At 39.4% G+C, this 27,328-nt stretch overlaps 1 protein-coding gene across 1 annotated transcript in view; it reads right to left on the bottom strand.

The window, feature by feature from the left end:
• The window catches only part of EIF3H (eukaryotic translation initiation factor 3 subunit H), an 89,512-nt gene that overhangs the window by 5,600 nt on the left and 56,584 nt on the right, over positions 1-27,328 (bottom strand). Inside the window, exons 3-5 of the mRNA XM_054192730.1 lie at positions 11,107-11,274; positions 9,502-9,601; positions 7,959-8,108 (exon numbers count right to left, since the gene is read on the bottom strand). Of these exons, the coding sequence (XP_054048705.1) occupies positions 7,959-8,108; positions 9,502-9,601; positions 11,107-11,274 (418 nt within the window). The remainder of the gene's footprint in view (positions 1-7,958; positions 8,109-9,501; positions 9,602-11,106; positions 11,275-27,328) is intronic.

The raw sequence follows: 27,328 nt of genomic DNA, 5'->3' as shown, positions 1-27,328 counted from the left end.
ACCACGCCTGGAAGTTCAGCAGACATCACTTGATCTTAGCTGTTGAGAGGGAGTGCGGCGTCCAGTCCAGCCAGCTCCACATTCCATACCATAGGCAACATGGAAGCAGCTCGGCTGGGCGCGTCCAGTTCCAGTTATGCGATCTACTGCCTTGGCCAGACAAATGCAGTCTGTTAAACAACTTTTATTGTAACCATTTTTAGCAATGGATTCAGTATTTTGCAGGAATGTTCAACTCAAGGTATAGCTTCCAAGTTAAAGTTTTGGAAGTTTTCAGGTTGGTGCCCATGGAGACAGTATTCATCCTTAACGGTGTTTACAGGGTAGTGCAGTAAAAGAAGGATACTTACTGCTCGCTATTGAGCCCTTTGATCAGAAGCTAGTTTGTTGGCTCAGATCTAAGCTTTACCCAGTCCTACTTGGCTGAAGACCAGCGACCCAAAAAGCTAAACTCCATCCTTCTCCTCAACTGAAACCCACTACTATTCGTGAGAGTTTCTTTCAAATAAAAATCGTATCCTTCAGTTACTGCTTCTCCACATCATCTGAGATTCCTTCTTCCTTTTACGATGCATTCCCACCGTCCTACAGCTTATAGACTGGGGAAACTCTAACTGGAACAGGCGGGTATAAAGTGAAAAGGGAACCACATACATAATACTATGCACATGCCTTTTTAAGAGTAAATTATGTCCCAAATCCATAGAACTCATAGCTGGAGACACAAGCTGGTTATGTACTGAGGCACTAGAGGATACCTGCTGAGAACGTAGCTAAAAACACCCTTACCTCCGAGTACTAGGACAACTATTTTACCAGCTAAGCTGCCTGCTCACTGAACAAAAGACTGTATCAGTAACTTCAGACAACAATTTATTTACAAGCCAGAGTTTTAAATCTCAGCCGCGTACAGGGGCAGATGGTGAGGAGGACTTCAGCTACACAGCAGCAAGAAAGGCGCCACTATAATAATTATTTTTAAACTTCGTGGGGTTTTTTTAGTTGAACATTTCAAGCACATGATATTTAGAACTGTGGAATATTGCCATGGCTAGGGGTGTGCATATTTTCAGTTTTTGATAGAGTTTATATTATACAGAGTTAGTGTTAGAACTGGATATTATCAGAAATGCCTGTGTAGGTACACACTAATAGCCTTGTAGGGTATGTGGACATCAGGAATACATAATTATTTTACAGATAGTGTCCATATGAAATATAGCTGGTTACAAAGAATGATTTTATGTGAATCTCTTTGGGACCAGCTTAGTACAGCAGAATACAGAAACAGAGAGTTATTGTTAGAAGTTGCGGTAATATAGTGTTTGCTCTCATTGCCAGGGAAACAAAGAGCTAAAAACAGATAACTTAAACAGATGTGAACTGAGACATGAAGTGATAAGTATGCTGTGAATACGGGACCAGTTTTTTCACCAGTTCTCATGTGGCTGATAACCTTCTTTGCTCCATCTCTTAAAAAAATAGAAAGACCAATAGGAAGCAATTTTTAAAAATGTATACATACAAAGTCTAAGCAAGTTTTATTCAGCTGAAGTTTATTCTGGTGAGATTTAGGAAGTTAAATCGCATTGCTCCAGTCCATAAGACTCATCACACACTTACTTATCCCAAAGGCTCTTTTAGGTACCTCCTTACCTTGCACGCTCCCCTACAGCAGATCTCAAAGATCATGCTGCTAGCTACCTAAATGCTCCCTACACATCAACCCAACTAAGAAATTAAAAAAAATAAAAATAAGGGTGAGGCATAAATGCTGCTCATATCCCCCTCAAGGCTCACTTTCTTACAAGGCTCTGTGCTAGTGAAATGTAGACAACGTGGAGCTCAGCACTTGCATTTGTTGTTGTTCTGAGGACAACAGTAACAACGAAACTGCATTTTCAATAGATGCACTTCAGTCAGCTGATTCAGCGAATGAGTCAAATCGAGTTTACGTGCAGATTAGCGAGTGGTGTAGACCAAAAGGAACAGATCCATAAAGAAAAACAGCTGGTGCCGAGAAACCAGTGTCCATGCTACTACGTGTGTTTCACGTGGGTTTCTTATCACTAGGTCTGACACGGTCCAGTGATCTGAAAGCCCATTAGTGGCTGAAGCGCAGTAGGTATCCCCCTGAAGTCTATTTTCAGTTTAGTTTCATCTGAAACAAGTCAGGTCTGAGATCACCCAGTGGTGATGATCTGAGCACACGCTTGAATTGAACTAAAAGACATAGCTTGACCTCGAGATAGCACCAGGAGACCACCACACTTCAGGTATCAGTGAATCTTTGTGGGAGAAAAATACCAGCTGCAGAATTGCTATCATACTAAGCATCAGCACGTCCACGCATGGGGACTCTGTTCTTGTTTTGGTAGAAATACAGATAATAAAAGGGGAAAAAAACAGAATGGAGCTTCTCCTGCAGTTAGGACAGTCCAAAAATCTCTCTCATGTGGATTCTTATTCATCGAATGAAAAAATAAACTAATGTGAGAGCACTCCTTCACCAGAACTGTTATTAGGATCACTAATATTAAAATCAGGATCACCTGTAAAACTTCTACAAATTTATCATTTGCGACTTATCTATGTAGCTTAGATGACATAATCAAAAATGCCAAAAAAGGACAAACGCATAAAAGTCTCAAAGGGAAACAAAGTCTGTTTAGAAAACAAACAGACCAGAAGGTATAGCCTGCAAAGCAACTTCTCGTGCTGTGTGGTTTTGCTGTAACAGCCTTATACTCGATGGGGTATAATCCTGCACCCAAAAGGGCAGATAGGAAATCAAGTCCTTGACACACGGATTACTTCCGATTCCTTGTTTAACCATTATCAAATATAAAGGTCAAATAATTCTGAGGGTGAGAAGTAGAAACCTGTGAACAGAGTAGCCTAATCTGCAGATGACAGTCACGGTCCTTTCTGTCTTGCTCTTCCCGCTGGCGAGCCTTGTATTTGGCAGTGTTAGAGTCCAGCACACACAGAAGGAGAAACCAACAACTATACGTTAACTAAACTCATGGATCACTCACTACACAAGGGCATCCTGTTAGGATACGGATATGGCTAAGAGACCTGAATCCAAGCCTCCCTCTTCCTGCGGGAACGCTCGTACCACCAGAGCCTCCCTGTGCAGATGTATTTTCAGGAGAGCAAAGGTGCAGTTTGCTGTTGCCAGCAAAGTCAGTTTAAGAGGTTCCAGCATCAGCATCTTCCTGCCTCTCCCTCCCCCTCTGCCCAAGGATTACAGCACTCTCAGCTGTATGGATTCAGCTGTTTGCGTGGGCACACTTCAAACCCTTTCAGTGAAATAGTCTACTGTAAATGCAAAACCACCCTCTGTTGGGGTTTCTTTTTTTTTTTTTTTTTTTTGGGAAGCTGAGGGAAAGGCTGGAAGGGAAGAGCGGGAGCCTGACTTTTTCCACCAGACTATTCCACAAAGCTATTTGTACTGCCATATTCTGAAACAGATGAGGGAATAAAAATCTTCGAGGGTGGGAGGGGTGTAGAGATGAAATGGGGGCAGTGGGGAGGAATGATGCAAGCAGCTGGGGCTGGAACCTCAAACTGGCTCCGCTTCTGTGGGATTCATAATGGGGAACTACACATGAAGCCCACATTTACTTCAGCATCTTTAATCAGGAAAGGACCCCAGACACACACTCGCTAAAGGTCTGAAATACCCAAAATGCAGCCTCGAGTCAGACTCCAAAGCTTCAAGGAGAGGCAGCAATTCCTATCGTTCTCGGCTTCCCGTGTCCTGCTCACTAGTTTTAACTCTCTCCACACCCAGCTCGTGGGCCTCAGCTTGCCCTTTTGGAGACGCCCACCTACCTGCGCTGGCCCGGGAGGGAGCAGAGGTGCCCAGCCTCTGAGATCTGAATCCCTGTGATGTACCCAGGCACCAAATTTTTTGAGTAAACAATTCTGAAGCTGGAGATGTCCAAAACAGATGGTTCCCTAAGCTTGCCTACCATCACTGTAAACGGATCCCCTCGCTTACTCCATTTCATTTTGCTTGCACCCTGGCTAAGGAAGATGAGAAAAGGGAGCAGCAAGAGCAAGCGTAAGAAAACGCTGTATCTGTCGCCTCATTTTTCCACTTCCCATCATCCCTACTGAGGTCCCTCTCAGTCACTGTTTTTTGGGAAAGGTGCCACCCTGCGCAGCGTTTCTCCTCCTGGTGGGAGCTGCTTTGGGTGGATTAGAGAGATACTGCTGGGCAAAGCACATCTTTTTGATTAAATATTTCTAAGGAACGTTCCCACCACTTAGCAGAACTTGTTTACATCTCAGCATTTCAGCCCGGGTTCAACCTGTGCTCTTTTTAAGAGGATTTTGTTTGAATGAGATATGTTAAGTCAGGAGTCCTGAGCTCCATTCCCTTTTCTACTCCGACTTTGATGTGTGCCTTTGGGCAACGCATTTACCCTCTCTGTGTCAGCTTCCCCCATCTGCAAATTAGAGATTTTCATAATTATCTTAATAAACCATTAAGCACATTGAGATTTCTGAATAAGCAGTACAATGTATGAAGGTTAATACTGTTTTCAAAAGCCAAAGTAACCCTCCTTATGTCACTTTTGCAAAAATACTGCATCTGATGTTTGAAAAATATATCTGCCAAGTAGATGTTACTGCAGTAAATGTTCAGCACATGTTTGCTTCTACTGACGCACACTATTAGAAAAATTGCTTGAGACAAATTGAGATATTATAGAACAACCCTATTATGAAGCTAGACCACAAAAAAGCTTTTTTTAATTTAAACTAGATCATCAATAGAATAGGGAAGAGATGGATGAGAATGGGAAAGTTGGTTGTAATTATTTCTCTGAAGATCTGGAACATTATCTGACAGGATTTTAATTCTTGAGTCTCTATCAAAAGACTGGCAGTACTCCAAGGTCTTCAAGACATTTTGGTCCTTAAGGGTAGCAGGAGGATAACAGTCTGAGTAAAAGGCCTTTACTTGCTATTACTTGCTAGCCTCGTGCTATTCTGCCTTCAACTTCTTTCCCTAGAATATGCCAGTCAATTCAGATTTCACAGGAGAAACACAAATTTATGCCCCCAAAAGTAAACTACTTCATACAATTATCACAAATGTACTTCAAAAGGAGAAAGATATTAAGGTGCAGACAAAGTACCTCAAATAGGTACAGCTTCAAACTCAGACAAGGTGGGTGGCTGAACATGTGAGAATCTTGATGAAACAAACTCTCCAGAGGAGAAGAACTATGGGTAAATAATTTCATTGCCAAGACCATTACTTCAGAAGATTAAAAAAGGTTCAGGGATGCTCCCAAAGGACCCAAATAAAATCCAAAAAGCCAAACCAGCACCACCCCCACCACCCCTTCCCCCCCCCCCCCCCCCCAAAAAAAATAGCCTTAAAGTTACTGCCAACTAATTCTACGACAGCAAATTAAGTGAGGGGGACATGCACCAAAATTAAAAGTTTGGTATCTGAAATGCTTTAGCCACAACTATTCAAAGACAAAAATAAGGAAATGCGAAGTGAAAATAAAATTCCAGAATAGTGGGGGTTTGAACTCCTCTACTTCAGGCAATATACTCTTTGACAAAGAAATCTTCGTAGCTGCATTCAAGTAAAAACTAGTTAAATATTTCAGCAGGCAGTTTAAGTCACCCTACCTTGAATAAAAAACATTAAATGTTTTAATTTGCTAGCTGAGTTATACCAATGTAAGATATCACTGAACATAACCTACCTGGTAACTAAAAGCAGCTATCAAATATTAAAAGAAGAGATATACAGAAACCCCCAGAATAAACCCAATTGGGGTAATTTCCAAAACTTTACTCTCTTCAAACCAAACTAAGCACCTTAAGTGCCTCAAATAAACCAGGTGAGCCAGAAGAATGCTGCCAGGAAAGTCAGGTCAAGAGACATAATTCAGAAACACCTCTGAAAACTGATGAATCTGTTGAATTAATTCCCCATTAGTGGGAAATTTTAGACTTCAATAAGCTCAAGGAATTGCTGCCAGTTTATAGGACAGTAACTGTGTAAGTTCAAAGAAACACACTTAATTGAAAAGGCACTTTTAACCACGTTTATCAAAAATCCAGTTCCATCTGTGTCATCATCAAGAACAGCACTGCTCCAAGAAAACACCCATTGAAAAGAACCCTTGATTCTCTAAGAAAAAAGTTCTCCCTTTTTTCCTGTTGTGAAGGATTCCTGAGCACAAATGATGGAGTTTTCTTTTTCTTTTGGGTTCATGTTTTTCTTCTTTGGTCTCATCTCAATTACTGATGCAAAGACCAACACAAAAGCCTGTCTTGTACCAAGCTATTAACACCATCATTGCAGAAAGGAAATTAATTTGTACAGTTCTTATCTTTTATCTTGAGTAGGAGCAATGGTACAGAACAGTTACTTCGTAAGATGTAAAGCTGACAAAAAACTTCAACTGCGGTTTGTGATTTGTTCAAATTAATTTTCACTTCCAGAATTGTATCGCATGACCAGCAGCAGCCCGTGCTAGGATCCAGGCTGCTGGGTAATCCCAAACCTTTTTACAGGAGCAAACCCATAGAAACAATCAAAGGCAACACTGGCAGTTCCCCTGAAAACCTGCTGTATGCCCATACATGGTCCTCTTTCACAGCACCATGGGAGAGCTCATGAGGAATCACCGTCATCTCCTACATCCGGTGCCCACCCTCTTCTCAGATGGTAAAAGCTTTGTGATCTTTGACTAAGGAAAGAGCCTGACAGAAAGCCTGCAAAGTCAATCAGACTGAACATCTCAGCTAAAATTCTTCATTTCGTTAATTCCAAGGTGCAAAGTCATAACTTTACTGGACAAAATTATTGACTAAGTATCTCTTGCAACACTTGCAAATTCCCTGGCAGGGTTCAACCCTTACCTGTTCTCTCTTGACCATTTTCTCTAAAAGTGATCAGATCCCTCAATGCATCCACATAAGCTCAAGAAAAGAAAATTGAGTGGAAAATTCCTGCTAACTCAGGCAACATGTGGACAACCAGCAATATATATGGATCCATTAACAACAGCCTTACATGATGGGGGGGTGGAGAAAAGAGGCCACTAGTATTCAGTTAACTTGGTTGTCAGAGTCAGACAGGATCAGAAGCTTTGTCAGACAATACCTTAAGGTACAAAGAAAGTGTTACACCCCAAAAACCCATTAATAAATACGTCCCAGCTTCTAAAAGCAACAAGATACTGCATCATTTTGTGCATCTGGTTATTTTGGTCAACCCAATAATAATCCAATTAACTGTACTGTGTTGTGTAAGATTTAAGCACCACCAAATTTCTGATCTTACTGCTAGAGGTCATGCGTACTTTGTTATCATAAATGTATTTTCAGGACAAAATGCTACAAGAACAAAAAGTTATTCTTAGATAAAGTTACGGGACGATCATTCTAGAAACTCTTAAACAATTTCTGACATCATGAATGCTGGCTGTCATGGCAATCAATCTGAGCATTTTTGCCAGTTTCTCCGACAGAGGCTTTATTATTGTATTTTATTTTCAAATGCATTCTGCTAACAAAGTAGAACAAACGTGATTTACTTGTTATCAAAATAATTTATAGAATTACTTAAAAAATATTTCACAAAACCAATTTTTATTTCCAGCTCTATTTGCCTGGATTTTCTGAATGCCAGTATTTTCTTGACGAAATCCACACTACTGAAAAGACTATACAGTTCAAGCAGAACAGGTATATGCGGATTACAGACTGAATTTAGTCTTGAATCTAATGCTATAGTTTTACCATGCAGTTTTTCCTTCAGCAAAAGAACATGAAGGGTAAAGTCTTAACCCCATCAAAAGTCAAGGCAAAGCTTCCATGGACTGTAATGAGACTGGGATTTCACCCAAGGTGCTAAACTGTGGTTTGGGAAAGCGAATAAAAATACATCCATTATTGTAACAAGTACTTACCTGCTAGCCAGACTGAGCAATTCATGTCTATCGGCTACTGCGGATTTCTTTTCCAGTTCCCACAACATCACATTGATCAGGTATGAATTCTTAATTACAATGGGCACTTCTTCAAACATGTTTTCATAAGCAATATTTGCTTTTTTCAAGCTGTGAAAAAAGTTTTTAAAAAATTAATTAATATAAACAGTAACTCGCTTGGGTTTTTTTGTTGAATTGTTGCTCCCACAACAATTGGCGTTTTTGTAAAAACTCTTGATTTTTGTAGTTCCACAATCAAACAAGAGTTAAGTTTTGGTAAGAGAGCATTTGCATGGCAAAACCTCACGTTTACAAAGACTAGGAAAAGCTGCTCTAGGAAAAACTCTCAGAAGTCAAGCAGCCGCTTTGCTTGCTAATACATTACTTACATGAAAAAGCCTCCAGCAAAAGACTGTACTGGCAGGATTAACTCTGCCCCTTCCAAAATATTTTACTAATTTCCCTGCAATCAGGTTTCTTAAATAGAAGCGAACAGTTACTTAGCACATGACACTGAAATACTCTTCAAATCAGAACTACTACAATGAAAAACAATTTCCCCAATAGCTGAATAATTAAAATTTTTACTGACCAAAACTCAGATTGACAAAATAGTGTGTGTTTTGGAATAATTAAATTCCATGGTGGATATTAAAATATAAATTTCCAATGCATTTTTTTTTTACAATATACATATAAAAACTATTGTTATTGCTTTATTACAAAAGTATACAGTTAATACCTTTCATAAAATCTGGAAATATAGGCATGACCTATAAGTTTCTAAGGAAACATATCCTTAACTTCTCTGTATGCATATTGAATTTTGGAAGAAAAACTTTTGGGTTTTGCCTTTTGCCTCCCCCCCCTTTTTTTTTTGACTAAGCACAGATTCATTTGTTCATCACAGAAATGTTATGTTTAGACACCGAGCAATGAAATGATTCCATTTTTCCTCAACGTAGAAAGTTTAACAAGTGCTTCTGCTTTTGCCGTTGAACACCAAGCTGTTTGAGGAAAAAGATGACAGCTAAGGCCTACAACTATCACAAGCGGCTAATCTTTTGAAACAGAGTAATTATCCTGCTTTACTCCACAAGATTGTGTGGAATAAATACAGAAGAACAGCTATTCCAGAATACCTGTTCAATTTTCCTTCTGGAAAAAAAAAAAAAGAGCTTAAAGACAGATCAGCTATTTCCCCTTCTCCATTTCGTTTTTTATATTTTTGACTCTGTTCCCAGATACAGCTATCCTCACCGTGGTCCTCACAGCCAGCCCGCTGACCATCCCCAAAATCAGTTCAAGTTCCATCACTTCAGCCCGTATTTAGATGCCCAAAGACAGACTTTCATGCCTTCTCAGCCCAGTGCACGTCTATCGCTACCCATATATATCCAGTCTCCCCAGCACACGCTATTACATGAGATTTTAAAACACAGTCCTTCATCACCCCAGGTACCCTTCTGCCTCCCAAATAATCCTGCAAAACCTATGAGAAAAATTCTTTTAAGTTACTTACGCTTCTGGAGAGAAGTCTTTTTCTTTGCAAACTTCCATCAGTTTGGGAGTCAGCCTATACGCCTTTAGTGACAAAGAGCCTTGGGCAGTTTTAATGGGATCTATAATTAAAAATGGAGGAAGCATATTATTAGTAACTCCAGATTGCCTTTTTTTTTTTAATATCTGAATGACATAAACAGGAGGAAAATAACTAAGTAGTTTTATTAAAAAAAATTAAGATAACCAACACAGAAAAGACACTATAGCGGAAGGAAACCTATTTTACTGAAATGTAAAATACATCCAACTATATACAGTGAAGCTAATTAATAAAATTAGCTTGGAGAACATGGTGGGGACCTAGACCCATTTTACTCACAACGTTATTTCCCCATTTAAGGTCTAATTCACATTTTTATTTTCTTTCATATGAACTATCCACAGAACTCATGTACGAGCTGCCTCATTTAAATAAAGATTTTTCCCTCCAGTCATTATGCAGTAAATTAAAATATTCATTAAACTACATTTTATACAAAAAGCCTGTAATTTTAGAGTAGCAATAAGCTAATTCAGATCAAGTTGCCCTGTTGCTTCGTGCACAACAATGTAACTGGTATATAAAAAGATTAGTTTTGCCTTGACATACTCTACTGAATTTAGGGGGAAATTTTCTAAACAAACTGTTACATTCCTCGGACAAAGAAGCTTAACACTTGCAGCATGATAACGGCTGAAGCATGCCAACAGGAGAATAAAAGCTGTGTTAACATTCATGTTGTCTGAAACTTAACACAGTAAAACTTTTAGCAATCGGTGATAAAATGAAAACCAAAATAGACTGAAACAAGTGGAAAATTCATCAAGGTCTGATGATGCAATGTTTCCAGCCAATATAAGTATACTTTAACAACTTGTTCTTTACTGTAATCCAATTGTTAACATACTGAAACAATTTTGGGGCAGCTCATAAGATTGATCGTATTCATTAGTATTTTTTCTGACAGATACTCAGGACGTTACATTTACTTCTCAGCTGGAAACTATATGCAAGTCTGCCAGATATGGCAAACTGTGAGTGTTTGGGGAGGGGGAGGCTATAAAGCTGTTAAATTGCCTACGGTTCTGATACAGCACAGAACATCTGGTCTGGAGAGCTTGAGGAAACACCATTAAATAGGCAGAAAAGAAAAAAATCTTTGTGCTAAGAAACAGTCCAGGTTTTGTATGCTTCTGTCAGAGGTATAAAAAAAAACCTTGGCAATTCGTGCGATGATTGGTCAGTCACGTACAGAGCCAGACACGCCAGCAAGCGGGGTTTGTTAGACATCTGGTCGGGTTCCACCAGCCCCTTCCACGAGGGAGGGGAGATGAAGGAATAAAAATGAAGCAGCTACTCCAGCATTCCAAAACGTACACATCAGGGCTCTGATAGCAAGAAAAATAAACAGAAAGAAGGAAACCCTGTCTAGACTTAGCTGCTGCTGAGGCTGCCGTAGACACAGGGTTGGTATTTACTCGAAAAGGCCTGCCAGGCTACTCTTACAGGCAAAAGACAGAATACAAAAATAGTAGTAATAATATTAAGAGGGGAAAAGAATAATAAAGGAAACCTCATACTAACCGTAAATGAGAACTACAGACTCCTCAATTGCATGCTGGTAACTGAACTGGGAGTCCAGGAGGGCACGAGTGACAAAAGAGCCATAGTATGTGGACTGGTACCAGCCAACGTGAAGATGATCAATGTTTACGTGGCGCAGGCTTCGCATCATTTCCATCTGGTATTGAACTAGATCAAATAAAAAGTATGTTTAAAAAGTAAACTTACACGATCTGTACTATTTCGAGAGAGAGCTTGATACTAAATGAGTAAATTGTATTTTATTTTATTTTCATTTTTTGCAACTGCGTAGAAGTTTGCTTACTCACTGCTGGACCGTCTTCATTAAAACCCAGAGCTTCCTCAGAGAACTGACTTCTTTCAGTTAATTGCTAAAGTGATCAACAAACTGTTACACGCCATTTACAGTGTGTATTACCTTGCTCATTCATAAAAAAAAAATAATCTGATGCTGGGTTCCATTAAGCAGCAACATTTTACCATTTAGTAACAAAGAAATATTGTGATTTAAGTTGTAATACTGTCCGGGATTAGATAACTTTTGGAATCCAAAGGAGAATTATTTAATGAGTATCTGAAGCAGAAGATTAACTATTTATGTCTTTCTTACAACATAAAACTACATTTTCAGTATCAGAGTTTGGGGGCCCAGCTATAGCTGTCAGACAGTTTTGATTGCATTTATCCTCAATTTTCCCAGATTTTTTCTTCTTTTTAGATGTCTTTCTTACGCGGTAAGTCACCTTAGAGAGCAGAGAACATTTTTTGTCAGGCTTTTTACACCAACAGCTGTAATGTTTCACTCTACCAACGCATAAATTCTGTTTCTACTAAATGCTTCATTCAAACAGATGGCCTTGACGGAACAGAATTCTATTCCGGAATGTTTAACATAATCCCATCGAGCAGATCAACACACCTTACCACTTATCAGACCTTTTAAACAGACAGACACACTGTGCCTGCTGACTAAATTTAAGGGAACAGATTTCAGTGTGATTATCAGATGAACCAACGCTCACAGCCAACTGATAGCAAATCAAATGTAACAATACCACATGATCCTTCAGGGTTTTTTGCAGCTGAAAAGTACAGAAAGTTAAAAAATAACCCCCTCCTATGCATTCATTTTTGTTAATTTTTTTCAAGGCTTCTCCTTGCGCAGATGAAAATATGATAGTCATTACAAAAGAAAGCAACATAAATTAAATAGAGGACAGAATGTGCTACGTTTTCAGACCCCACTTCATATCCTTTCAAGAGAAAAAAAAAAATAATCCAACCGTATTCCTTAAAGACACGAGGAGACATTTTTCAAGATCGGACAAATATTTTTCCAACTTATCACCCTTACAGCACAAACTACATTCTGCAGTCTGCTGGCCCTTTTCATTAAATTGCCATATCTTTACTGACTGTATTTTTAAAGTAATATCGTAACACTTCTATCAACCCTTGCAGACTTTTCCATCAGCATATGTTGGTGTTTGCGTTCTATTTCATAATATCTTAATAGAAATGACTTGCCATGTGTAGTTCATCCAGGACACCCTGATAATACAGACACCCCAAAGCTAATGCAGCAAAACCATCCAGGCCAGAGTCTGAAACCCCCCCAAGGCCGGCGCCGTTTGGCTGTCCCTAAACCAAGGCAAATCTGAAGATGCCACTGCACTCTTTGGGAGAGCCAGCCAGTAGAACTGGTCAAACAGCTATTTGAATGTCAGTATGAACACCTTGCCCCTTGTCAGATCAAAAGAAATCTTAATCCCACTTTTATTGCACAACTTGTAGAAATAGTGGCCAGTTTCACGCGTACTCCTCACACAGCTGCCCCGACGCTTTAGCAGGTGGCATCTCAACGTTTCTCACAAAAGCAAAGCTAAGATCCAGGTTGTCAAAGAAGTTCAGTCCTTAAACTTACAAGGTTTTGCTGTTTGTTTTTTTTTTTTTTGGGGGGGGGGATGTTAAGTTTCTAAATTTTACAATTAAACCATAAAGAACACAAGATCTCCCCCAGCACAAACTAAAAGACTCTTGCTGTGACCACAGTTTTGAATTGAAAAAGCGTATGATCCATTTATTAAATGTAGAATAAACTATTTTGGTAAAAGAAGCTTTTCAAAGACATATCTGTGTGGAAAGCAAGTAAGACTTGCTTTTGACATGACGTGCTACAACATGCTAAAACAGGAAATTATGGTTAGAGCCTTTCTAGCCAAATGAAGTCATGAAAAGGAAAAACGAGAAAGGGATTTTCAAAAGCAGATGAAAGAGATAAAAAAATTGAGAATGAAGTTAAATGTGGATTTTTAGATAGCTGAGCTAGACTGCTCCTTGCAGTGGCAATTCTCTTGTAATTGAGGGCACTGTCAAAGTAGAGGTGGACATGTAATGATGGGAAAAAGATACTTATATATAGTCCTACGAAATCGTACGGTTGACACATTCAGATAATTTCCCCCTTAAGAGGTGTAACGTTAAAGAGAGAGAATACCCTGAGAAAACATCCAGACCTTTTACCAACTTGAATAAAAGCTTATCGTGCTCTTATAAGTGTTCATCTGAGAGGCAACTGGTAACCAAATTCCAGGACAACTTCTTTTCTTAAACACGGTATAACCAGCAATATGTAAGTGAACATAAGTGTAAGCGACACCATCTAGAAGAAAAAGGAAATCCAGATTTCAAGTCAGCAATTCCTCCTCTCATGACTGTTAGCAGTTAGATGATAATGAAGGCAATAGCGGAAAAATCTCAAAGAACCAATAAAGCATCAATAGCTAACATCTCTGCCTTGGGAAAACAACTGCAGAAATTAAAACATGATGCAGTCCCCACCAGGGAGAAATGGAAACTCTTTTAACCAAACATATATATTTTATAACATGTATTAGTAGCTAGATAGCTCCAACAAGCTGCCAACTTGCACAAATGGGTAACAGCCCCCAAGCTGCTTTTGTTGATACCGTCACCACTGTTTCTTTACATCTTTCGCCCAATCTACAGAACACCATCTTTCTACCTAGAAGTTTAGCCTGGACTAGGCAAGAGCTCTCTCTTTCTACCCTGTCCTTGATCTGCTAGGACTCGGGACGGTCATGCACTACTTCTAATGTGGAGTTCAGTGTTAACGCCGCTAGAAAGTGTTACTATAATTTGTCTAAAGCAGAAAAAGTGCAAAATTATACAGGACGGATGTTTGGCTTGAATGTGACTGACTTGCGTGAATTTACACTACCAAAATCCCTTGAATGAAAATAGTAAACCCTATTACAGTACTTTGGTAGGTATTTTTTCCCCGGAATTCAAATATATTTTAACAAACTTGTTGTAAAAGATTAAATACTAAAATAAAGTAAACACTTTTTGCTTTTCTAAAATGTACTGGCAACATTAGAAGCTTTATCTGGGCTTTAACATGTAGGAGGTATATACCCTACCTTACCAATAGGAAAATAACATCCCTAAAATTATATAATAAATCAGAGACAAGGCCAAGAACTGAACACTAATGATGACCCGTTCAACACTGGGACAACTCAGCCACGTTCTCTAAATATCCTCGTTCAATAACTTCACTATTTGAAAACCTAATTTAAGAAACGGCCCAATCAACTGAGGCACTGAAAAAAAAGGGAAAAAAAGGTCCACATGATGATTTTAAAATGCAAACAAATCTAAGCCACCAGAGTTTACAAACAACTGGCAAATTCACATCCCTCTTGAAATAACAGCTTATTTCTAAAACACTTCCAAAACAAGTGTTCTTGTCACAACCTGATACATGATGCAATTTTATTTATAGCTGTATTATTTTTTTTCCCTTCATAAACCATTTATTAAAATCCAGCTATGAGGAGGCCACATATCGATATTCACGTTGCCAAAATTTAGTCCTTAAATAGTTATCGTTACCATCAGATGAGACACATTTCAGCCCAGCTCCATTCAGACTGGTGCTAAATATTATGACACGCGAAGCCCTGATCAAAGGTGGCCTGGAGGCAATACATTTGATGGCACACCTCAGATGCTCAAGGCCTTTATTTCCAAAATGTATTTTAAATTGACACGCCTTAAGAAATATGGTTTTAAGGGAAGCAACCAACACGTCTCCTAAAAAGCCAAGCCCCACCAAAAGGGAAGACAGTAGACCATAGACTGATTTTACATTGCTGCTCACCAGTTGGCTGCAGCCTACACTGGACATGGGAAACACTACCAAAGGAGGTAACAACCAACTCTACGCTACGAACCACTAACATCTGCATAGCCTTCAGCCTGGATTTCACAATAGTGTGTTTGTCTTGACTCACGTTTCACAAATTTGTCCTTAAACTATGAACTCAAATAGGAGAAGTTACACGTCTTCATGAGGGCTGGTCACCAATTCAAGAACAAGGTAGACCTGAACTGCTCCCTCACCCCCAACAGCCTCCTCAGAAAGACTCTCTGAACTATCTGAAAATTAATATTGTTTCCTCACAGAATCCTGGGCATCCAGAAGACAGATGAACTAAAACTTAGGGTTGTCACCAACTAAAATTTACTCAAGATTGGGCGTATTTTTCAAGGGACACTAAAGTCCATCAGAAGAAACACCATCCAGCCTCTGCGCTAACACTTCCCTGAATTTAACTGGCAAGATGAACACGGCAAATTTCAGTTATTCTGGTCAAACTATACTGAAAAACAGCTAAAATATTCCTTTAATAGCACCACTGCTAATGTGGATAGTATTTTTAAAGCAATAATTTGTCTCTTTTGAAGTGCTACCATGTGGTAGCATGCATACTGAACAAGTGCTATACACTACATGGTACTTTTTAGCAGCACAAAAAATTTATTTTTTTCTATACATATTAAGCTTTGCCAAACCACATGTATGCTTCAGACAGTATCTTCAATGACTAAAACAAGTTAGCAGATGCTAGTTCAAGGAGCCAGCGTACGCATTTGAAAAGAAGGAAAAATTGATTTATTTAATTTAATTAAGCACAGAGAATTATGGAGACAACAGATTAATTCGTTTCCCTCCACACACACAATCTCAATTAATTGTCTAAAAAACTATGAATCACAATGACTGCGTCTATTGATAACAATTCCAATTGTGAAGATACAAATATAATTAGTACCACAACCAACTTATTCCGGTTAAAAAATACAAATTAAAAGGATGAGCAAAGAGAAACAAGAATTCACAGTTAATTCCGGCAAAGGCAATGTTTTAGCTAAAAAAGCCTTTACATACCGCTGAAATATATTTCTTAAGCTTAAGTGTGCAACACGTGCATGCACATTTTTGCAGATTTTTATCTATATTCAACCCCCCCCAACTCCTCCCAAGACAAATGCACAAGCCGAGTAACTCAACAATTCTCCTATTCAGGGAGAAAAAAAAACAAAAGTAAATATTGCCTTCCTCAATAATATTCATTTCCTCCTCTGAAATATCAAGTCAGGGTTACAAAACAGTACTCTATTTTATACACTTTTGCTATACGGGGCTGAAAGCACCTGATCTCCTCTAAACTTGGAAGCTAAGTAGAGCAGGGCCTGTGAGTAGCTGGATGGGAAAAAATCACCTGAAAATAGGCAAAAGTCCAAGAGTCATAGTCAATCATAAGACCACAAAAACAAAAGTGAGTCAAAAGACTTAATTCAATTCCATTTTAATTGCTAAATTCAAGGATGAAGAAAAAAAAAAATAAAGGCAGAACGTATTTGTCTGAAGTGGATTAAATTTTTCTTAAGGAATTCTTATATTTTAATGAGTTAGCAACTGTGGTGGAAAAACTGCACACCATCTGAAAAGCACTCTTTACAAATTTGCCTTTTCTTTATAGACTATGGCATAAATTGAAAGCAAATCTGTAGCAAACACCTCCATTTATGCCATCGATGCTACTGCTCTAGTAAGAGCAAGACCAACCACCTTCCATGAGTAGATGCTCATTACAGCAACTGAGGCTTTGCTAGTGGCTTAATGCTTTCCAAAGCGAAAAGTCCTTCATTTTATGAGAAAGAGGAGGGAAACAGAAGAAGAAAAACTCTGAAGTAACTATTCATTGCGTATGCTCAGTGAACTCTTTCATTTTTAACCTGATCACAATTCAATGTTAGTTTTAGTACAGCACTGTGTGATATTAATTGAGCTCTACAGAAAAAGTATGGGAAAAGTATGGGACAAGGAGGTATCACAACCAGCAGGTGAACACTGAAATGTAACAGGAACAGAACAAAAATAAAACAACACGTTTGGAGTACTTCTATCTCGAGATGCTTACCCAAGATATAAGCACGTATCTCCAGACTGTTTTTTATTACCAGTTTAGTCAGCAGTTGCCCGTGCATGGTCTCCACCAGAGCTGATGACCAGAGGCAGAGGTAAGTGTGCTGGAGTTTGGGACACCAGACCAGTGCAGGCAGTAACTGCCGATCACCACCTTCTTGCTTTACAAAGGTGGCTCCAAGACATGGGCCAGCACAAGGACATACTTCCTACCAAAGCAGGGCAAGGCAGCAAAGGGTAGCTCTGTCACTGGTGGGAATAGAGGAGGATGGGGACAAGTTTTCGGAGAAAAGGAGTAAAACAAGGGAATGGGGAGCATGGGGATGTGCGTGACGGGACAACGGGAAAGCAGCAAATGGAAGCACACCACTTCCTGCACATGTGCTGGCACTCGCCCAGTGTTTTCTGACAGCAAGCCTGGGGCTCTGGTCTAAGCACAGAACCACCGAATTAGGAGGCAATCAAACCAATCAGGCTATCATATCATTTTATTAACACACGAGCAAACATTCAGACGAGCCTTTGGACAAATTAAATAAATCTCACTGACCACATAATTCCCTACAGAACTCAAGATAATGGAAACCTGTAGCGTTTTTAAATAAACACAGAAGAACCTCATGAACAGTCTGAAGAAGGTCGGGACTGCCAAGATAACTTGCAAAATTGTCTTCTAAAGTATGCAACATTATTCCAAAGGATAAAAGCATTAAAATACTATCTTCCAGACACATTAAAACACTTGAGTCTTCTAAAAGCATTTTTTAATCCAGAAACCCATTTTAAACTAGCATCTCAAAATTAAAATCGAAATCAAGCAATATAATTTCACTATTTTGTTGATAATGGTCTTTAAGAAGCAACTGCCAGAAGAAAACACAAGATATTTTGAAGGTTTTCTGCCATATATCTGGAGTAGTTTTCTTGACCTTTATACAGAGAGCTCCATCTTCACAGTATCTTACAAACACTCACCACTTAATCCTCCATCTCCTCCTATTTGGCAGGTAAACATCATCCATACCTAAACGTCCATTTGGCTTACTACACTACTATTTTTGCGTCGATTGAAGATGGATTTGATACAAGATTAAAATCTTTATCAGGAAAAAAAGTTTCAGTCATCCTACACTGTCATGATAGGAGTAAATTATACTACTAAAAATGCCATCTGGGCAACTTAATTCCTGCTTTCCTTGTAAAAGACCAAGAAGATGCTATCTCATTTCCTAATAAACATCAAACGCCTAATGAAAGCATCAAATGTTTTCTACTAGGAATGCAGTCCCATGAACTTCAGTACCTTGAAGCCTTTACTTACACATTTTTGATCCCGTATCAGTCTAGTTGCTAAAATGCAAAGTAGGATTAAAGGCATGAGAAGAAATCAGCATGGTCAAAACCCAACTGTATGTTAGCATAACCTCGAATGTGACTAAGCACCTCCTTTAAAAAAAAAATACATTTTAAAAAGTTTAGTAAGATTTCCTTAAGTTTCTTTATTGGCAGTCAATTTTTGCTTGTTTACTCTAGTGAGGATACATTAACAGGTAAAAGTTCTTTCTTTACAGAAGTATTATCAACATATCTACCTTAGTGCTACAAGTTACAAAGAAATTAAGCACACAATAACAGAAAAATGTCTGGTGAAAGATCTAATCCCTTTCCTACATAAATGTGAATCAGATTAATGTATTTTTAAGAAATTTTATATTACATAAGTGCTCAGAGAGCTTATTAAATTATCTGGAAAAAATCTGGAAACGTTTTAAAGATTAATTAATTACATGGTCATTTTTACTTTTTAAACTTAACACAGATTTTCATATTCAACGATTTGAAGGCAGAATGGGAACAGATACCAAAATGGAAACAACTTAGCTATCGCTGCACTTTGAAAATCAGTAACATCATATAGTACGCATCAGAAGAAAGTCAGTCTCATTTTGTTAATAACTTTTCCATAAGCGAAGAAAAACAATAATGACTTCACACAAGGGGTTTGGGGGCTTTTAAATCCCCTGCCTCCCCTTGAAGCGCAGAAAAAGATTCTTCTTTCGTGTAAAGCTTCAAAGTTTGAGTACCTTGTACCACTCTTAGTGTTTGAATTGCAAAAATTCAAAAGGCAGGGGGAAGAGGAGGGACATCTTCAACAGCTTGCTGAAAGCCAAAATGCCCATCTTCTCTCACCAGATTCAACGAGCAAGTGGTTTTCTGATGCTTTGGTATTAAATATCCACACGTCTGTTTCAAAGAACCTCTCAAACTGTTCTTAAATTTCAAGCTCACAAAATGTAGTCCGAACACTGAAGCAGACACGGCCCCCATAAAACAATTTTCATGAATTGCCCTTATAGTAAATCAGGATTCATTAAAAGAAAAATCGTTGCTACAGACTGTTTCTTCAGTTGAAAGTTACACCAGCTATTTGTTTTCTGTGACCTCCATCAGCCCATCATGAAGGGATAACGCTGTTAAACACTTGGCAGGGAGAACGCGTCAAGAAAAGTTCTAATTTTTGGCAAAACAAAAGAACAACATGGTAGCTACACCCATAAACACGTCTTTTGAATCAGAATTACACAAGTGTCTAGCTTTCAAATGTGTTAAGTGCACTTGGGAAAAAAAAGAAGAGCGTGTCTTCAGCTTCAGCCTTACAGCTTCTTCCATCGGGGGCCTATTTGTGCAGGGCAAGATCTACCCATGCGCCAGGAAGGCTTGAAGCAGTTAACATCTACTGCTCCTTTAAGGAAGAAAGAAGGATCCCACACAACCCCCAAAATTCACATTAGTTTTACAAATTCTACCAGTTTTATCTAGCCCAGGTGGTGTAAAATGCAGTATTAACTTCTTTCTTTTCAGTAAGAATAGCACTTAAGTACCACCCTTCATTTAAAGCAATAACTAGGAGCTTTGTATAATCCCTAGATGAACACAAGGTCTCAAGGACGTTTCCATATACCTCTTACAACGCTCTTAAAACACCACCCGACAGCTCTCTGTAACACATCCCACTGAGCAGGTAGTCATTTAACTGTCCATGACACAAAGGAAAACTGAGACATCCCATCTGACCCACTTAGAGAGCAATGATTAAACACTACGAAAGCTCCAACCAAGGATAGCTTCATTTGGATCTCTGCTATACTACCATCTACGTGCCCTCCTCCTCACTCTCAGCCAAGTCCTCAAGCCATGAGCAGCATACCTTTAATTCACACGAGGTACGAGTAAGTCAGAATCCAGGCAAAGTCCTACCCAGTAGATAGATGAGAAAACACCTCTCTCTCCACTACGAGATCTGGCGTCAGCCATTTGCTTTGCCAAGCGTTGACTTTGAGATCAAATGAATCAAGTCCTCTTGCTTTCAATCCCTGCCACAATAAAAATCTTTACCCTTCTTCAGCTTGCAGACAGAAAGATCTGAGAGTGATGGGTTCCCTGCTGATTTAGTTCTCCAGCTACAGATCCAACCACTACACAGGAGACAGACATATCCAACATCACTTATTATCACTCTTTAAAAGAAAGGGGGGGAGGGAATCGACTTTTACTATCTCAGTGCTAACGCAAAAAATTGTTAACATGCAGGTTTCTGAAAGGCTAACTAAACAACCCCTCCACCTAAATATTTCTACAGATGAAGTGAAAGGCTTGTGTTGCACATGTGGAGGCTGTGAATCCATACTTAGCTGATGCCTAATGAGAGCCAGAACTGAGTATCTGAAATAACTTATTATTTTTTTTAATATATTAAAATATTCATAAGGGATGCACGTTACACTAGTATTTTATTGTAGCATGTTGGTTACCAAGAGCTGTTCTCAATTTTCTTAGGATAGTTTAGAGTTTGTGAAACAACATGAAGGAAACTGATTGTAGGTGGGTTCAAGCATAGAAGACCCTGATTAACATTTTCTAGGGAGCTTGAAGAAAAATATTCAATTTTGGAGGAAGAGCAAGACTAGTGGTTCAAACCTTGTGAAAGAATTTGTCCAAAAAACTCCAAAACTATTGCAACTAGATGACAAGACATTGTCATATCTCATGAAAACCTATGCCTTTTTATTAAGTCCTCCCTGCCAATGGCCACGGCACAATCATTTTGGAAGCTGCTGGCTGCACCAGGTTAAACCAAATTTTGAGAGAGGCATGTGAAAACCAGCCTCCTTCAATTCCCAAAGCCAAATAATATTATGTAAATGTCAATATGACGGGCAACAGCATTAGCAGGGTATGGGAGATGCAAAAAGTCATTTAGCGGCCATGGATGCTAGCAGGCAGCAAGAGCTTACAGTGATCAGATACATGACATTCTGACCAGAAAATCGTCATCCAGAACTGATGGCATCCAAACTTTCAACACAACTCACCCCATACAGTTAAGCACCGATGTCAGAAGAAAAACAATGTGATAAGAATTTTGGAGCTAATCAATTGAGGAAGTACATTACGCTTCATTAGGTGAAACCTTGTTTTTATGCCAGTTCCAATGTAGAGATGTTCAAGAACATCACTACTACATCGTTGTACTGTTTCCTTACATGACTGCTGCCACAACAGCTATCGATTAAGCAGCATGTGCAACGTTTAATTAGTGAAACGGTGTAAGGTACTTAACATTTTAAAAGCATACAGTTTCAGGCATAACAGTACAGGTTTCTAAATAATTCCAATATGATGGAGGTGCCAAGGAAAGCCAGCAGATAGAGCTTTGAAAGCCTCACGGGCTGCAACCACACCATTTTGACAGAAGAACCATGAAAGTAGTATTTTCCAGTCCCCACCTTTCTACCAGAATGTTCACTCCTTAATCTAAGGAAGAAAAATACAATTTAGCATGCCACGCTTGGGCGGGGGGTGGGGTGGGGTGGGAATGCCAGTCCTTGTTTTAACACACAAGAATCTACTGAAGTGTCTAAACAAGCTTTGTTTAGTCTTCAGAGGCTTTCCACATGGATGTTAAGAGAGTAAAACCTGGTACAATTAAATGACATTTCAACTGGCCAAGACAGAACCACCCCAACTTTGCTGATGCACCGACATTCTCCAAATCCCAAAACTACTTCTGTATCAGACTTCCAACCTTGTCTTGGACAACCTCCATAGTTAGCTACTACAGGTCCTGTTTTCTTCCCAAGGAAATCAGATTTCTCATCATCACTTACTGCTTTCTTGTTTTCACTTCTGTATGTATGTATATGTGCATATACGTACACATATACAGGGGCAGGAAAAGGAGGAGAGAGAGAGAGAATATACACAGCCCCCTCTGGATTAAATGTGCATTTAACCAAGAATCAAGGTGGACACCATGGTAAATGTTAATGCCTACGGCCAGACTTTCATATACGTGGAAAAAGGGCATTGCAAAGCAAGTTCAACAAGTAGTAATGGAAAGGCAACTTCTTAGCAACAAGACACAGAAGCCTGAGAACATGTGTTTGTTCGCAGTATTACAAGGTTCATCTCTACACCACCACCTCCAAAAATAATGATAAATAAATCCAGCCTATGATTTCACACCACTGCCCAGATAATAAATGGACAGTTAGGGAATTTAGACCAAGGTAACTCAGAAATCCCCATTCCATTGTGCATTAGAGCTGCAGTTAAGAGCTGTAACTCTGCACGGTATCTGCTGAATGGCGTTATCATTGCTATTACTCAGTAGACTTTCTAAAGCCCAGGCTAACGCTAGCAACGCCTGTTGTTAGTATAACTTCTTCAATGTGTCCTCAAAGAAACAATGAATTCGGGCCAGCTTCAAAAAGCCTTTTCCATAGCACAGCAAGAGGAACAATAAAAACAGGAGTGGTTAGATATTTGAGGTGAAAGACAGCCATGCCTTCTCCCAAGCAGCCTCTGGCATCTAACAACTTGAGATCATGCACTATGTTCAAATGCAAAAGATAGCAAATAATTCAAATAAAACTAAAACCCTCAACAGTTTAAGAATATTAAATTTAGAAAACAAAGCTTGTGGCTTTTACATCAAGCTACACAAGACAGAATTAGGGTGAATTTCTCCCCTTTCTAGGGCTTGTAACATCATATGGCAGGATTCTGCAAGCCAAAGCTAATATTTCAGCAACACAGCACTTGCAACTTTTATATCTAAGTGTGGCTTGTTCTTTTAAAGTAGCCAAGAACCAAACTCACACCCTGTTTAAACAGGCAGAAAAAATGCTCTGTGCCAAGGAGGAAGTTGTAAACTTAAAGTAGGTTTTGTACATGGGAAACAAGTTGGGAAGCAGAGAGACAGATCCACTGCAATCAGTTCTCTAACGAGCAAGAGCAAAAGCACAGTGTAATGTGCAGTACGCTGGAGCCAGAGGCAGGAGGCTGCGGTTCCACTGCTCGCTCAGCTGAAGGACCCCCTGATGGGGGCTGGACGAGTCAATTCTTTCCATTCCTGCTTCTTCTCTGCAGATTATAAGCCCTTGGGACAGCATTCCCCCATTTACTCTCAACACAGCCCCAAAGCAAAAGAGCCCCGTTTGAGGAAAAGATGAATCATTGAATCACTTGGTGGTACCTATATTTCACTGACTGCCAAAATGCCTTCATAACTAAATTGTATTTGCAAACCTAAATTATAGCTGGAGAAAAAAAGTTCATCAAGATTAATAATACCCAAACAGACTTCAGATAAAAGACACAGTGGCGATGAGACATGCAGGATCAGCAGCACGAAGTCCATTCGGAGGTCAGTCACTAGTGGTGTGCCCCAGGGGTCAATACTGCGTCCAATATTCTTCTGTCATCTTCATTAATGACCTGGATGGCTGGACAGAGTGCACCCGCAGCAAGTTTTGCAATGATACAAAACTGGGAGGAGCGGTTGATACACCAGAGGTTTGTGGTGACACCCAGAGGGACTTCAACCGGCTGGAGAAATAGGATGACAGGAATCTCAAAGTTCAGCAAAGGGAAATGCAAAGTCCTGTCCCTGGGGAGGAATGACCCCAGGCATCGGCACATGCTGAGGCTGACTGGATGGAAACAAACTCTGCAGAAAAGCCTCTGGCCCGGGTGGACACCAAGTTGACCATGCGCTGGCAATGCACCACCAAAGGTGGCCAACAGCCTCCTGGGCTGCATTAGGCAGAGCATTACCAGTAGGTCAAAAAGGCACTGATGGGACACATCTGAGGTGCTGTGTCCAGTGCTAGGCTCGCCAGAACAAGACAGACGTGGACTTACTGGAGAGAGAGTTCAGGGACTGGGGGCATCTGTCATATGAGGAGGTCATATGAGGAGAAGCTGAGAGAGCCTGTCACAAGCTGAGGTTGTTCAGCCTGAGAAGGGAAGGCTCAGGGGGATCTCATCCATGTGCTTAAGTACTTCAGCAGGGAGGGGCAGAGGTATCAAGAAGGAAGAACCAGACTCTCCTCAGTGGTGCCCAGTGACAGGATTAGAGGTAATGGGCACAGGAAATTCAACTTAAACATAAGACAAAATACCTTCTTGGTTTGGGGGGTTTTTTGGTGCTTTTTGTAAAAGCTGTGAGGATGGACAAACTCCAGATCAGGCTGTCCAGAGAAGCTGTGGAGCCTCCATCCTTGCAGATGATCAAAACCCAAACATACAAACCCCTAAGCAACCTGTTCTAGTTGACCCTGCTTTGAGCAGAGAAATTGGACCAGAAATCTCTACACATCCCCTCCAACCTCAGCTATTCAGTGATTCTATGACTGGAAAAGACGGTTTAGTAAGTTAGAACATGGTAAAGAAAAAAAATAACCAAAAAAATACCAAACCGTTACTCAAATCACACAAAATATTATTGTTCAAATATTTTTCAATGTATTTTTTTTAAAGGGGCCAAGATCCCAAAAGTTCTGCTATATACTAAAGAAAAATTATGGTGATCTAAGTAATGCAAGTTTGGTTTGAGTAAAATAGAGGCTTTTAGAAATAAACAACCATAGTGTGAAATTTCATCAAAGGAGACTTTTTGTGTTTCAAAAGCAGTTATTTTCATTCTGCATTCATCTTTTTGTTAGTTATTGAAAACGTTAAAAGCAATTATGCAGAGCACTATATAATTCTCAAAGGATTCAGCCTAAATACTTTTTCAAATGCAAACAAGACACTAGTCACAATAGGTAGAAAATCTTTGGTTAACAGCCACAGACTATATTTATTTTAGCCACTCTCATTGAATGTCAAAAATGCAACAAAATGGTTTCAGAAAATTAACATGGGTAAGCCAGTCCAAAAATATTTTGTTTCACAAACTGTGCTTAGATTTGCGACTGCAGTTCAATATGCTAAGCAAACACGAAAATACAGAACTGTCAAAGGACAGAAAGGAAACAAAGCCAAGGACTGAATAACACTGAACTGCAATGTCAAGAGGACTTGAAAAGAGAGGCCTAGAGAATTCATTTTGTTCAACAGATGGGGAAACATGGCAGAAAGAAATACAAATTAAAAAGCATCTTAGCACACTGCCCATGATCCCTTCTGTTTAAAATTGCATTTAAATCAAGAATATTGAGGAATACTGTTGCAGCTGTCAACAGCAAAGTCAGCAAATTCTCTTGAATAATAATATAACCAGGATAAAAAGCTGCTGAAGATCCTTTCTCTGCAAGATATTGCAAGGAATGCTGTTTTCTGAAGTATTTCACTGAAAAACAAAAATTTACACGCCCCACAGATATACATACATATCAGAAAACAGTTCAGTATAATAAAAGTTTAATGAGCTGAACAGTGGCAACTTTGAGGGACCTGGAAAGGTGATAATCCGCGAAGAGTAAACTCAATTTCTGTTTATTTAAAATAATTACTTTAAACTTCCCAATTTATTTTAATTTTGTGTATCACAATCACAGTATCATGTGCCAGCAGGAAATACTGCAAACTTTGTCAAAAGTCTTCTTTGCTTTAGAAGAAAGATGTTTATACTATTTTCAGTCTCCAAAAAACTACTTAAAAACTGCAATCTGTTTCCAACACCTCCTCCATATTATCATAAGAATATACTCAAAGGGACTTAAAAAAAATCCTTCTTTCCGTAGGAAGACTGTGAGCCACAGCACTGCCTATTAGGGAGCATCAGTGTACCCACGTAGACGCAGAGCTTGTGGTGTGTGTGTGCACAGAGTCCTGAGCCATAAAACACCAAATAGATTGTGTTGGTAGCGTAATAAAAAAGATATATTTTTTTCTGCACAGTAAATAATTTCAGTTATTTTAGCTTAAGAGTCCTAAGACGCTTTTTCTACAAATAATCTTTCTTGAGTTTTTATACTTAGGAGTTGAGGGGTCTTGGAAACCATGTCCCACTCCTTCGTCGGGTGGCAGAGAAGATTCCATGTGAAAAACGGCCCCGTCGGAGTCCCGCGAGTCCTTGACAAACTGACAATTGCACTACCGAAACCTCAGCGTGGGAGAGCCGAATCCACAATGATTTCACAAAGCCAGAATTACACTAGGGACTCAGCATCACCCAGTCCATGGTAAACTGCAACGGACAGCCCTTCGGTGAGATTTTTAAGCAACTGGTTAATTAGCTATATCGTCACTCCAATTCAACTGAAACTTTGCCCATTCCACTGCCACCTTTTAAAGGAGAAGCAGAGCCCAGGCTATTTTCTCTTCTCTACTCCCCTGTCCCCACAAGGCCATCTGGCGATGAAAGCCTATCCTCGAGACCTCCTTTCTTCGGCATTACTTTAGAAGCATGAGGAGGAACAGAAATACTACCCCAGACTTAAAGATATGCCAATTAGCTTTTAAAATAGACTTCCAAATTCTGTTTTGGAGAGCAATTGCTGATCACATCACACTGGCTCTGGTAGCCAGCTGTTGTTTTAAAAGATAGCTATAAATATATGAAATACTCTCCTGATATTACTTTTCTATGTAAGCAATTGTAGCTGTTAGAAGGAGGCTATGTAATGAAGTCCC

This window comes from Rissa tridactyla, chromosome 2, assembly GCF_028500815.1.
Source record: "Rissa tridactyla isolate bRisTri1 chromosome 2, bRisTri1.patW.cur.20221130, whole genome shotgun sequence".
NCBI lineage: Eukaryota > Metazoa > Chordata > Aves > Charadriiformes > Laridae > Rissa > Rissa tridactyla.
Note: the sequence above shows the minus strand (reverse complement) of the source record. Positions and strands in the feature narration are given on the sequence as shown.